The sequence below is a fragment of the Alosa sapidissima genome, chromosome 19 (genome assembly GCF_018492685.1).
Source record: "Alosa sapidissima isolate fAloSap1 chromosome 19, fAloSap1.pri, whole genome shotgun sequence".
Classification (NCBI taxonomy): domain Eukaryota; kingdom Metazoa; phylum Chordata; class Actinopteri; order Clupeiformes; family Clupeidae; genus Alosa; species Alosa sapidissima.
The window spans coordinates 24,364,308-24,379,442 of record NC_055975.1 but is presented as its reverse complement, the minus strand read 5'-3'; the positions used below and the strand labels follow the sequence as shown (position 1 = coordinate 24,379,442).

Genomic DNA, 15,135 nt, shown 5'->3' with positions numbered 1-15,135 from the left:
GTTTCTGTACCTTTTTGACTTTACAACCCATAGCAGTGCTAAAATGTGATTGACTTGTCAAGGAAGTGTTATATTAGTGGCATGAGATGATAACAGGGCATGCTCTTTTGGCCTTAATATGTATTGTATTTAGTTTTTTGCAAATGTTTATATCTGAAGGAACTGAAGCCATTTTATTGACCAAAGTGCAGTCGAAGTTGGTGGAAAAGGATTAAAGTCAACAGACTGTAAAATCTATTGGAGTGGAGTCATTTGGATTTTTTGATCGACTATAAACACTAAATGACAGTATGTAGTATAATGCTTCTTTTGGATTTTTATTCAATTGTATGGTCTTTGCCGATCAGATCCAGAGGGCCTATAGTACCAGGTTAAAGGCTATTACATTACTATTATTATTATGCAAAACAATGTGCTGTTATATACCCATTGTATTAGGATGGCATATGTTTTTGCAAAATGGTTAATTTTTTTTATCTTAATACGTTTTTTGTTTGGTGATTTTATTGTTTTTTTGATGCTAGCTGCTGACAGAACCTATTACATATCTGACATTTAAAAATAATTCCCCAAATATGGTGTGACACAGGAGATATTGTCATCAATAGATCTTCCAGCCTTTGATAGAACTAATCATGTAGACTAAGAGAATGGGTTGGCATCACTGAACCTACCCCTGGACTGGTTCATATTGTACATGTGAAATAAATAAGTCTCTTTTTCAAGGGTTGTGGCACAATGCCCTGAAGCAGCCTAGAATTTGTGGTTGGGGTTTAGGTGGAGGCCACTTCATTACTTAAAATAGTGGCAAGAAAACCTGGAAGAAAAGTGTGAAGATTCAGTAGCCTACTATTTCCTGACTACACCACAAGATGGCGCTATTTGCTCACCTAAAATACACTAGACGCTCCAGAAATAATGTTAAGCTCCTATTATACACTCAGTGTCACATCATGTCTAATTGATCCACAGAAATCAAAGTTATGATTTAAAAAAAGGTCCAAATAACTATATCTTCAAACTCCAGCTCTCCAAAACTAAACAGTTAAATAATCCAATCACAGCCAATGAAACATTGTTTATAAAGCATAAAGCCTAGTTAAAGCCTGCTTGTTTCAGTATATGTGTAACCAGTAGTGGTAGCCTGAAAGGTTGTGGGTTCAATTCCCGGCTTCCATCGTTGTGCCCTTAAGCAAGGGACAATGGCCCTTGTAATATAACTGACAAGTCACTTTGAATAAAAGCATCTGTTAAATGAATAAATGTAATCAGACCACATCAATGGCACATAGGCTATTTTGCGAGATTTCTCACATTGTGTGGCGCAGCTATTGCATAAAGAAACCGCTTGGAACAGTAATTTTTTTAAAGTATATTTTTTGGGCTTTTTTTGCCTTTATTCGGATAGGACAGTGAAGATAGACAGGAAGGAATGGGAGAGAGAGATGGGGTGGGATCGGGACATGACCGCAGGCCGGACTCGAACCTGGGTCCCCGTGGGCACTTGGACCCGTACATGGTATGGGCACTGTAGCCTGTTGCGTCACAGCGCCCCTCCAGCTTGGAACAGTTCTGATTGGTAGAGAGCAAGGTGTAATGTTCTCTAAATGCTTTACAGTAGACGAGAAGACACTTTTAAACACCAAAGTAATTTATTGAAAAACAAAGAGTACAACAGACAAATGTATCAGATTTACAGCTCTCAAAACAATGTACATAAAGGGTGTGGATTCACTGATTAATCATGTCAACACTGTAATCAAACACCATAGCTCAGCAGGAAAAACAAGCATATTCAGCACAGAGACTAATAGGCTAGACAACTGCTCAATAATGCCTGTCCTTGTTGTGACAGTGAAAAAGTAAACGCACCCTGCCCTTAACTCCAAACATATCAGAAACCAGGATTATGTCAGTCATCAGCGATGTCTGGAACGCTACAACACACATCAATAGAAAACGTCAATAGTGTCTTGTATTGGAGCAATTTTACAATGCAGTACGTGGGGTGTATGCAGAGATTCTGTTGAGTTCTGCCTCCACATGAGCCAACATTCTATTCTATTTCTCAGGAGAGGGGTGGCTGTCCTCGTTCATTTAAAACGCATAGCGTTCAAAGTGGTAATCTCTTAATTTACAACAGACTTCTCAATTTGTCCAGTGTTCCTTTATGATATGAACTTGAGAAGTACAGATAAAGACCAAAAATGTGAATCAAGACTGGATGCCACACGTGTTCCTATAATATTCCTGACTACTATCTGTCTGTAGTCATTTACATTTAAAATTACCAGGTTTTTTTATATAGAGGCGCAACTTGTGACTTTGGTCTTCTTTAAAACACTCAAAGTTAAGATTTTCATCAGTCTCCAGTGGTTAAGAAAGAAAAGGACAACATTGAAGGAAAGAAAGGACACCACAAATTTTCATTAGGAAATGCATTGTCCATCAATACACTCTCACATTACAATAAAATATAACTACTGAGAAAACCATTTTATTACCGCCATCACTTCTAAATAAAGAAATTAACAAATACTGCCATACATATTGCTGTTTTTCTTGTTTTCATGACAAAGACTTTTTTCCATTATAAAGCACTTGAAAAAGCTAAATACTCGAAGCTGTGCATGTACAAAGGGGTTTACACTTCATGGCTTATCCACGTCTCTACAGATTCAAACAAATGAACAAAATGAGAAATTGTACCACACTCTCTTTTTTTTGGTATTAATTTGTGACTTGTCTACTCCACAGTCCACTCTACTGTCAAAAACATGTAATGTAACGTCATTACTGACTTTTCATTTAACCCTCCATGGACTTTGTTAATACACGTCACGAGAGTCAAACTCCTTAAAAATAACATTTCAACAATAACATAGTTTGTTTTTTTCTACTTTGCTAAAATTGTCTATTTGCTGCACCCAGCACAACAAATTGATTAGGATTCATTCAGTCAAGTGACCACCACAAAAAGATCTACTCTTTTTTCTCTGTACCCTCTTCATTAAGTTCCTTCGGAATGTTTAAGTAAACGATCAATGGATACAAAAGTTTGAATTCTCTGATATGCATTTCACTTGATTCCTTTCTGCAAAATGAGAAGACATTTTTGTTTCCTCAATGGCACACAGTGTATAATATCTGTCCCAGCAAATGTTATCAAGCAAATTTCAAAATGGCTTCCATCAGTACAATGTACAGGTCAAAAGTGCAAATCCATTCCGTTCAAAAAGATTCAGTAAGATGTACACATCTATGTCTGAGATGTTTAACTTATCTGCATATACATATACAAAACATTATATTTACAAAATATGTAGTTAATATTGTAAACCACAGTGGCTCCCAAAGAAAAGGTCATATTGCCATGTCGTAAAGGGTAGAAGATTTGACCTGTTGTATCTGAGCATCTCATCTCACAGTACAAAATAACTTTCCAATCAAAAATGACTGTGTGCCGCGAGTCTTGGTAATGCTTGTGCATGAGCAGGTCCACTCACATAGATCAAAAAAAATCCCTGACGTCATTTTTTAAATTCTTTATCAAAGATAGAAAATTGATGCAAAAGTATTTATCTATGCCTTTTAACCCGTCAAAAGTACAGTGTTGTATTTGTAGGGTTATATAATTATTTTTTTCTTTGAGACACTGAATGGTGGGCTAAACCAGCAGAGTTTAGACGAAAAGCTACATCTATGACAGAACACAGCGTCACAACAGAGGACCTGAAAATCTCAACACGGGGGAATATAAAGGACGGGGTGTGGAAGGACATGTAGAAGGATATCTGTCTCTCTGTAGTGTCCAGAGTTCTTTCTTTGAGGGTATGCTGGAAAGGTGAGACTGCTGCTGATATATTTCGCATCTGCGTCTTGCATTTTCCATCCACTCATGCATACCAGTGTCAGAATGTGATGACCTTTTGCACAAAAACTTGGATAAAATTCAGCTCTTCATCATCAATTTCTTTTGTTGATGCTAATAATAAAATATTTGGATTTATATGGCTATGTTTCAGGTAATATTATTATTATTATTATTATTATCATCATCATTATGTTGTTGTTGTTTCCTTCTTGCCCTTCCATAGGGTTGTCTTTGATTATCTGTCTCGGACAGTATATCAGATGTTCTGAGATGAAATGCTGAATGTCTGTGACTGTATACAGTGTAGACAAGAATATAACCTTCAGGGGGAAAATCACAAATTTATGGAAAAACACTCAAACAAAACAAATAAAGTAAAGTGATTTAGCCCTTGAGGGTTCTATTGATCACCAGAGGGTAAAGGCCTCTGGAGCGCCCCCACGTGGCTGGGGGGGGGGGGGTTCTGTGACCCATATGGCTGAGGAGGGGGTTCCTTGTGAGGGCTTGGGACATTCCTGCTCTTTTAGAGAGCCAGGAGGGTGGGGGAGTTAAGCGAATCGGAGGACTGGTCCCCTCCGCTGCTGCTGCTGCGGCGGTGGGCCTTTGAGCAGGACTCGGACGACGGGGAGGGGCTCTCCGGCTCCAGCATGCTGGGGTAGGTGAAGATGAGGCTGGGCGCGCTGGGAGTGGACACTGGGGTGGACGCGCCCACCACCGGTGTGTTGAGGCTCTCGCCATCCGAGCAGAACATCCCCCCTCCCATGGAAATGGGTTTGATGACTGACGGCTGGAGTGCGCCGACCTCGTCGTCATCTTCGTCATCTTCGTCGTCGTCGTCATCCTCCAGAGGCTCCTGCTTCACCACGACTGGGTTGAGGTGGGTCATCTGGCAGCGCTGCCCCATGGTCCGCATGGTCAGTGGTAGCGGTGCGCACTGCCGCGGGTCGGCCTCATGGCGGTCCTCGGGAGGAAGCTTGCACACGGGATTGTGAGCGACGAGCATGAACTCCAGCTTGTCCTTCTCTTTCTGGAGCGTCTCAATCTCTTTCTGCAGATCTGCCTTCTCCTCTTCAAGCTTCTCAGTCTCCTGGTGACAACATTAAAAGGGTATATGAGCATCTTTCTAATGTTCATAAACATCTTTCTGACCAATTTTGACATTAAGCATTTGTTATTCCCAAATATTTAAAATGGGGTGATCTACCACCCTGCAAAAATAAATTTCCGATAAATTATCAAGCACCCATATGCAACAAGACAGTTTTGATCTCATCTTTATGATACCATAACTATAGATAATAATGTAACTGTTGTCAAGACTCAATATACTGTACTGGATACAGATTTCTGATCATTTGGATCTTCAGACTGTGTCAGCAACCTTTATACTGGTGCACTGCTTTAATAGCCTTCACGGTGTTGAACTGTGTTATTAAAATCAAGCATTATCAAAATATCTTGGCACTTTGTGCACAAGTAGATCCACCTTATCTGCAGAAATGCATTACTTCACAGTGCTTGGCAAACCTTCTGTTATAATATCAATCTGCCAAGGTGCAGGCACACCTGGCTTTTTTTTTTTTTTAAAGAGAATGGGAGATAATTATGGGATTGGTTTGTTACATGCAGCCAAAACTCTCCCATGGTTAAATAACAAAGTAAGTACACCCCTTTTGAACCACACACCTGGTTCAATACAGTTCATGGCCTTCTTCAGTAATAGAATGCACTATGCCAATGCAACAGATATGAATATGAATGATTGTAATTACATACAATCGTTATTGATATTATTACGATGCTGTATTTTGTTTAAGAGGTCTTGGATAATGGGGGTGGGAGGAAAGTGTGTGTGGGGTCAATACTCAAAATAATGTAATTAAAACTCACACACACACACACAGACACACAATACTGCTAAGACACTCCAGGCTTTATATTCACAAAGCATTTCATCTTGCCACTAAGAGTACTTCAAAGTCACACTAACAGCAAGATAAGAAATATAAAAATGCCTGTGAATATGGGTCCTTGGGTATAACATGTCTGCTTTACCATGTTGCACCATTAAACTAGTGGGGGCCTGTGGCGTTTACTTTACTGTGGCGTTTACTTTACTGTGGCGTTTACTTACTCCTTGAAGCATCTCGGTGAGCTCTCTCCTCCGATTGCGGCACTTTGCTGCTGCAAGTTTGTTCCTCTCTCTTCTCACTCTTCGCTTCTCCTCCTCCTCTGGGGTCAACTGAGATCAAATAATAATGTTTTATTATCCCACTCTCTCTCTCCCTCCCTTCATTTATCTTGTCGATCTCTCTTTTTTCTCTCTCTCTCTCACACACAATCATACATACACACACACACACACACATTTCCCGACCTTGTGTGTTTAAATTTGTATTTATTTTTCCTGGTGCAAGATGAAACCCGCTTTAAGACAAATAAGGAGAAAATAACAGATTGAGGAGAAAAAAAAAATAGGTTTTATGACCTTCAACTGAACTGAAATTGGCTGAGACAAGAAGAGGGCTATTAAGAGTCGCAATCAATCAAGATACTTGAGAAAATGTCCATAACCCAATATTGATGTTAAATTGAGTGCAATTCTTTCTAGGAGAAATAGGTGAGTCAAAGAAGAGATCTCATTTCAATGTTTCCCCTCCTCTGGTCAGGGCTCTAGACAAATTTTTTCCACTGGTCACACCTACAGATGGTCCCTTTTTTAGGCACAGCATGATATTAATCAATGACGTTGCACGCTGATTGATAGTTCTCTGTATTTGTGCACCATAGTTTTGCATTGACATTTGCATATCATTTCAATCTGAACATTGTTTCACAGCCAAAAATAGTGGCTGCCAAAATATATAATCATTTAAAAAGAAAATGCAACCAAAAAGTTCTGAAAGAAAAGCATGAGAACATCATGTTTGTTTCTACATGTACTTAATGACTGTTGACAAACAAACAAAAAAACAAAACAGATTTGAGTCCCTTTATCCAGGTAATGCTGAAAGGACTGAAATCTGTTTTGTTTTCTTGTTTGTTTTTAGTGCGACATGAATTGGAACCGTCAAATATCGGAATTCATCGGACTTTTTTGCCTAGATATATCCTGCTTTCTATCATACCCTATGTTAAGGATTTGAGCTTTTTATTTGAATCTAAAATTCAACTAAAAAAAATAATGCAGTCATCAAGTCTTTTTACAATCTCAGGGTTAAACAAACTCAAGCACATGTTTTCTTTCAGTGATTTGAGACAATAGTCCATAGCCTACTTTTATCTCCTCTTGTTTAGACTGTTGCAATGAACTTGTGCTGTAATCAGCCAGACTACCCTTCCACGCCTTCAGATGGTACAGAATGCTGCTGTACACCTTTTAACTACAGTAAATCTAAAATAATTATGCCATATTACTCTGATTTTATGATCATTACACTGACAACTAGTTTCATTTTGAGTGGATTATACTGTATATTTTTACTGTTCATTTGTAAAGCTGTAAACAGGCTAGCCCCATCTTATATCTGTGACCTGACACACCCTCACTATCCCGCCACTGAGGTCATCTGATAAACTATTACGCCACATCCTGAACAGTTGTTGGAGGTGAAAGGTGGCCACACCTTTTCTGTGGTTGGGCCACAGTCTACACCTCCATGGGCCAGATATGTAAAAATGTGTGCAAACTTGTGTAATCACCCACAAACAAATGTGCAAGCTGATCCACGAACGGTGTGGACTGAGGTTGGCTTCTTTCAAATATGCGTTTGCCTTAATGAATATGTAATGTGAGACGTTTCTATCTAGGTGTAGAAAATACTGCGAGGAAAGCATGTAGGTTAATTTAGTACATGTGATTCCTTTTTACAAGGGCTGTATGTACTCTGTATGTGTGAGAGTATGTGTGTCTGTGTGCCTTTATGAGTGTGTGTATGTGCGTATCCATGCCTCTGTATGTGTGTGTGTGTGTGTGTGTGTGTGTGTATGTATGTATGTATGTATGTCTCTACTATTTCAAAAAATAATCAGAATTGTGTTCCATGTGGTGCATTTTGTCCGTCTTAAATGGGTCAGGGTTCTTATATTTATATTTATGTAGTTTAGCAGACACTATTGTCCAAAACTAAATCTTATGAGATAGAACATGTAAGATCCAAATAACACATTTTACTATTAGTTGAAGTCAAGAATATGTCTGAAAAACAATATGGAACATGGAAAATTGACATTTATAATAGGACATGGGTATACACTTTCCTACCAATATGTTTCCTAATAATAAGTAGCACTGCCAGTGGATGGAATGTTATGAAATTTGGCCTGCAAACAATGTGGTACAGATGTAGCACGTCACATTTGGTCAACTTTGAACCTCAGCATAACAAGATACTGGCACATGAATGTATTGACTGCCAAATAGGCTGTTGGCAGCCATTTTGTTGAGTGAGACCAATGAACCTTTAAAAGGTGTGATATTGAAATGTGTCTGTTGCAACGTCCCGTATGGACTGAATTTGATCAAATTCGATGTACATCCAAAGAATGTTGTTGTAATCCGTGTCAAATGTCATGAAGTTCACACCGTCCTGTCACAAGGTATTGGCCATTGAAGTGCTAGATTTTTGCATCGACATCATTCACTAGGTGGTCCATGGAGCAAATGAATGCTAAAGGCCTAGGGTTAGGGTTAGATACATTATCCTGTGAACCAAGGACTCATTGTGGAGCTAATGTTTATCACAAGGAAGCTCAAATGCAGTGACAAGGTCACTAATCTGCTCAGGGTACAGAATAAGGAATATCTATGGGTGTCTACGCATGTTTAACCAGTCCACAGTCCAAAGCAAAACATACTAGAAGAGCCCTGGCCTAATCAACTAACACAAGCAAGCCAACTCGGATTCAGTTTCTCAGGAATGATTAAGGGTTTGTTTAACTCAATAAAGACCAAAACTCATTGACATCACTTCCACTGAACATAAGACACACCAGAACAACCCATAGGCAATAATGTCTTCATAAGAACTGTCCAATGTAACCTCACCATCGGCAATAAAACCTCAGTATGTGTATGATAACGGATCAATTTACCTCACACTTGCTCAGCCACCTCACATAACAATCTGACAGGAAATATTCCAGGGCATCTCAACCGTCCCTAGACTGCCTTGCCCAGCTTGAGTGATTTTAAAACGTCTTCACTAACCAATCACTCCCCTATTACTACTATTGTTAGAATTGGACGAGTGGATTTTGCGTAGGCTACATATTTCGCTCCTTTAGCTTTACATGATTGCCCTGCTGTGTGTGTGTGTGTGTGTGTGTGTGTGTGTGTGTGTGTAATGAAATTGCCAAGAAAGAATCTGAATAAAAAATAAGTCACCCAAAAGTGTCTCACTTGCTCATCTCTCTTGCGTCGACCACGAGCGTCCCCAATGGAGCGGATCACTCCTGGTCGGGACAGTGCTGTGTGGCCCAGGAGAGCGGTACCGCTGGACACGGGGAGCCCGTACGGATGTGAGCGTGTGTATGGGTTGGACATTGAGGTGATGACTGTGGGTTGAACCATCCACTGCAGGTCCTGGCTGGTTGTGATGGCATTAATAGTGGGAATAAAGGCACTACTCGAGCCCGGCATGTCGACCCGGTGTTTCTATTCATGAGAGAGAAAGAAAGAAACAACAAAATGATGAAACAGTCTCAACTAGAGAGTTGCATAGATCACCATTCAAAGTTATAATATAACCCTAAAAACATAGCATTAATCAGGAAATTTTCCTGAAACCTCTGTGTCCTCTTGAGCATTGCATGGCATTGTCCTAATCTGTAGCCTACAGTGAATCATCACCCTAGTGCAGTCGCATGGTATGCTTGACCTATTGCAGCCTAGTAACACAGTTTAGTGAATCATACAAAAAGCCCACAGTCTACTGATTTCACAATAACCTCCTGTCCATGATGCAATGGGAGACTTTACAGACAGCGTTAGAATGTGGAAATCCACGTGTGTGTTTTTGTAGCCTACTGAATAACACACCTGTTTAATCTGCTATATTTCCTGTCTGAGAAAATGGAGGAAGAGCAGGAGAACTCTCATTTTACGCGCAATTTAACGAACGCTTAATTGAACGATTTTAATTAATTTTAAATTAAATTTTAAATTAAATTTAGCTAACACTAACTTCATGCCATTTAAATCTATTGACAGTTTAAAACATTGTTTTATACGTCCATGTAAACCTATACTTGTAAGTAGCCGCTGACTGATTGTTGCATCACATTGCGCTGTCGTCCTGCCTCTGAAATCGAGCTGGCTGGGACCAAATAGCCTAGTAGACTAACCAGTGCAGAAACTACTTCTGGCCTAACAGTATTAGTGGTTGAATATGCAACAACGCACGTAGCCTACCCTGAACATGATTGATTAGGCTACATTCGTATCATATGTGCCGACAGTAGGTTCCACGTGTTACTCATCTAAGCTACTGGGGAATATGCCTTCCTTGCATTTGGCCGCGCGCGAGATGACTAATCCCGAAGGTATGCCAAAGACCGTCGATTCCAGTAAGACGGGAAACAGCACGATATTTAAGGTGCAGGCAGGGAAAACAGAGTCTTGGCAAAACATTCCATGTGCCACACAAAGAGGAACATTCCACGACGTTCACGAATCCCGTAACAAGAGGTTGTCTGAACTTGACGGGAACTGATTCCAGTAAACTAAGGATGGGGATGAGAGTCATTTCTCGAAAAGCTACAAAGGACTGACGTGGTTAAATGGCCTTGCGAAAAAAGAGCAACCTCATAAACTAATAGCCTATGGTTATACGTGTAGGCGAATTGCACAGATGTCAGGATTTTATTAGGGCATGTTGGGATTAAAGCCTGAAAAAAAACCCTTATTTAAGTCAAACTAAACGCCCTATTGACGATTATAAAGACGTATTATAGGCTAATAGTCGTGCGTCTGAAACACTCTATTGTCTGTTCTAGGTCTATCTCAAGAAAACAAAGTGTTTCCACATCATAGGCTACCCTGACAATGATACCCTAAAAATAATGCCATTACTTTTCTCCCATTGCGAGATGAATGTAAACTTAGTTTAACTTTTCATGGTGCGGCAGACCAGTTCAAGAACTGCACGCTTGGCTGCTCAGAGGCTTAAATGTTTAATCAGTTTCCCTTGTATGTGGGGATAGACATCCTATAGACGTGTGTTGTATTCATAGGCTAAATCAGCGCTATAATTTAAGAAAACATTTGTTTTCTTAAGGCTGAACACAGCTAGACGTAGAATAGCTTCCGCCATCCTTCGGCTAACTACCATATTAGGTGGACAAAGCCTATTTGGGAAGCTGGAATTCACAGTTGTGTGGGCTGGTCTAGACTTAGGTGCCGTTTCTTTTCAAGGCTGGGGTACTACTACAAGGATATAGGTAACACATTTTGCCCACATTGTTTTTGCAGTAGCCTAGGCTATGAAAAGTCATCTTCATATGGCCTAGGTTACGCACCCTTCCTAGATGAGGCGGACAAAAAGACAAGCATTTTAGGCAGATGCACTGAAGATATCTGTCAAAGCAAAGACTTGATGCTTGATACATCCTCGCCAACAACCCATAGACCTCAAGCGCAAAAGCTCGAAAATTGCTCTTGGCTTGAGAAACATATGCTGAGTTTGAAAATGGCCTCTTCGATTTCTATAAGCAGACTTTCCACCTCGACTGAATTCAAGACCATGTTTCAGTTCCTTTTGGAAAATATGTGTCAATACAAGCCTGACAAACCAAACGCATGGAAACGCACGTTAACGTGGTGTAATTTATAACTCGGACATTCTACCTAGAATCTCGCCTAAACGAAAGTTAAAAATTCTAGGCTACTGCACCTACTATACATTTTGTAACCTACTCTGGCTATGGCCCGTGAGGCGCAATAGGATATCACACCAAGTTCAGATGTCAGACAATATCGACCTTAATTGCCATAATATTTCCAGGTGATGCGCTCACCGATCCATGCCACAATCTGAGCGACATCTCTCAACTAGTGACGGTGACCAGATAGAATTCCATGTTGGCTGATTTTGAGCGCATCACCGAACAACACAACAGATTTCAACGGAACTCCGGATAAAGCACACATATTAAAAATAGGATTTGGATTGGTCACCTATAGAATATTCACAGGGACACAAAATTGCCACGTCTCCGCCTATTTGCACTCGCGTAAATGGTGGACAAAAGCGCGATAAGCACAACCATGGCACATTATGCCAACCTAGAAGTGATAACGCTCTGAATCAGTGGAACCGAATTCCCAAATAATCAATCACTCATGTTGTAGTCTTTTATCAGGCCATAAAACTTTAATTTATCCTAGGCTTCCTTTCATATTTGAATTCCACACATGACCAATCAATCTGTTGCTTAAGTTAGCCTACCTGATAGCTTGAGGTAGAAATCGGACTGCCGATACTGCTGCCGCTTGTGAAGGATTCTGGCTGTGCCGGAGACGCGCTGCTGCGGGAGGATGTGTCGTAATTCCCGGGGTAGTCCTGGTACATGTTCCAGGAGAGAGGGGAGATTTCAGATGATTACTCCGGTGTAGGCTAGTCTACTCAAATCGTCTTCGCGGAGGGAACAGCCTTTCCAAGTAGGTTACACCGACAACGGAATCCCTTACTCTCAAGAAATAGTAAAGGCTGAACTAAAATGTAGCCTTAAATAGGCTAATCTACATCCAGAATAGCCAACCTAGAATTTTGAAATGTTAATTGTCTGGCTCCTAAAACGATACAGAACAGGCCTATCCGTTTACATCTGCTTTACACATCAGGCGTTCGCTCTAAAAACATAAAATATATCCTTTGCGGTGAAAGTAGCCTACTTGTTTCTTTCGGTATAGTGTTGTCTATTTGTATACTGTTGTCTCAGGTGTTGTACCAAACTTGAGGAAAGTCATCGAGCCACCTACTTTCCGCAGCCAGTCCAGGGTTCGCGTGGAATGTAGGCTACTGTGCGGATGAATCACAGGGACGAATTCAACGTCGTTCTTGAGCTGTGAAAACTTTGATTCTTTTTTTTCTTCTGTAGAGCAATTATTGTCCTGTTCTTTTCTCGACTGCCCCACTCAGATAGCCTATGACTCACACACTGACACTATATTCTGCAACTCTGCTTATCAACGCCAACTTCACTTGGTACGTCATCGTCCGAGGGCGTACACTAGAGCATTAAGCTTTTACACACTTAGGCCTATAAGATAAACATCTTCAGCCAACATTTTATTATTTTACAAACATATATTTATTTATCAAAACATCGTATATGTATGCAACCCTATTCTTTGAGACATTATTTGGCTCTAAATAATTAATGTGATAACACATTTCATATCAGTTGGTTTCGTCCATTGACGCATGTTTCCAAAAATGGTCAGTTGCGTCAGAGAACACGCGTGTGGGTTTCCTTGGTAAAGGCAAGCTGAAAAGGCACGTCAGCGAAGGGAGGGATTCCCTTCCTCCATTTTTCATTTCATCTGTAGGTAGGTGCTAGTTGTTTGATGTACAGTATTCGTCTCAGACTGTAGCGCAGAGAGAAGGATAGGCAACCTTAAAGGATATTTCTAAAACAGTTGTGATGGTAAGAATTGCTCAGCTAAGTTCTGTCATGGCCAAGCCTAACCTATGTCATGGCTTGGACTTTGACACTTTGTGGGTGAGAGAGTTTAAAGAGGAACTAAGAAAGTCAATCGAAACAGGGTAAGCCTCGGGTAACGTAGGCTCGTCTTGCCTATGGTTTAGATTCGAAATTCAATTCCAATTGAAGCACAATAGTGAGCTGTCACCAATGGGAAGATTCTGAGATCCTCTGTGCGCCAAATCCAGCAAAACCATATCAGATGCTGAGCTAGTTAGGTAGATGCTAAATACACGTTGCTGTTAAATTAAGAACCGATTTGTCTGTAAGCAGAATGTCAAGCTATGAAATTATCAGTGACTGAAACGTAGCCTAGGGTCCAGATTGAGTAGTCGGAGACGCGGCACTAAAAATCCCATTTTCTGTAAGTCCTATTTTGGGTTTATGCCCCAGATTTGGCAAAGACACTAATATTTTTGACATGCATTCAGCTATCAGTGAAGGGATAGGCTGACAGTGATCATTAAAGAATATGCTTGAAGGCAGTTCTAAGAGCTCACGCCGTTACAATAGGCAAACAATGGCATCCTGTCTGTTTTTTATTATTATATATATACAAGACAGGATGTTATACATTAATATATATATATATATATATATATATATATATATATATATATATATTTATATATGTATAACATCCTCTCTTGTTGGTGTCATGCATAGGCCCAAGCTACCTCAGTATAGGCCTACATCTTGTCATGTTTGGGGTCACTTAAATATTTCCATTCCACTCCATTATAGACAGAATGCCAGCTGAGATCAGATTACATTATGTGCTTACATAATTGCAAAAGGGTTCTCCAATGTTTTCTCAGTTAGCCTTTTAAAACTATATCAGATAAGTAAACAGAAGGAGCCTTTGGAACATTGGATGCATGGTTGCTGATAATGGCCAATGCAGATATTGCGATAAAGATCAGCCATTTCTTTCTACAACAGCCGAGAACCCTTTTGCAATTATGTAAGCACATAATGTAATCTGAAAACTGCTGCCCTGATTAAAATTTTTTATAAAGTATAAAGGGCAGCCGTGGCCTACTGGTTAGCACCTCGGACCTGTAATCGGAGGATTGCCGGTTCGAACCCCGACCAGTAGGCACGGCTGAACTTATCACTTGTGAAGACGTCACAATACCATCTTCATCTGTGATACTGATAATTAATGCCAAGAATCAAATGGCTTGGTCAAGTTAACCTTCTAAAAAACTCCAACGCGTTTCTTCCGGGAGTTAACTGCGACTTGACCAAGCCATCTTTTTAACTTTTTCAGTAGAGAGTGCCTTGGAGTTTTTTTTCTTGGCATTAATTATCAGTGTCACAGATAAAGATGGTATTGTGACATCTTAACAAGTGATACTTTATAAAAAAATTTAATCAGGGCAGCAGTTTCCAAAGAGCACCTCTAACTTAACCAAACTTTAGAGTCCAGGAAGCGCTCCTCTACCCCCCTTTTTTGTTGACTGATAATTAATGTTTCAGAAGGCCTTAATTGGATGATTTTGTCTTTATGTGCACAAGAGGAGTACATTGAGTCACAGGTCTTTTGCACTGAT

At 40.1% G+C, this 15,135-nt stretch overlaps 1 protein-coding gene across 4 annotated transcripts; it reads right to left on the bottom strand.

Annotated features, from left to right (window-relative positions):
- Positions 1-2,397: 2,397 nt before the first annotated feature.
- On the bottom strand, positions 2,398-13,055 carry fosl2 (FOS like 2, AP-1 transcription factor subunit). Of its 4 annotated transcripts, XM_042072284.1 has the most exons (5): positions 12,855-13,053; positions 12,322-12,435; positions 9,261-9,530; positions 6,009-6,116; positions 2,398-4,961 (listed from the first exon to the last, which is right to left on the bottom strand). In XM_042072284.1, the coding sequence occupies exons 3-5, from the start codon at positions 9,513-9,515 to the stop codon at positions 4,398-4,400; spliced, it is 927 nt and encodes a 308-aa protein (XP_041928218.1). In that variant the 5' UTR covers positions 9,516-9,530; positions 12,322-12,435; positions 12,855-13,053; the 3' UTR covers positions 2,398-4,397. The 4 variants fall into 4 exon arrangements, with proteins under 4 accessions (XP_041928218.1, XP_041928219.1, XP_041928216.1 ...); XM_042072285.1 differs by lacking the exon at positions 12,322-12,435 and having other exon boundaries at positions 12,855-13,055; XM_042072282.1 differs by having other exon boundaries at positions 12,322-13,053.
- Between the last annotated feature and the right edge of the window lie 2,080 nt (positions 13,056-15,135).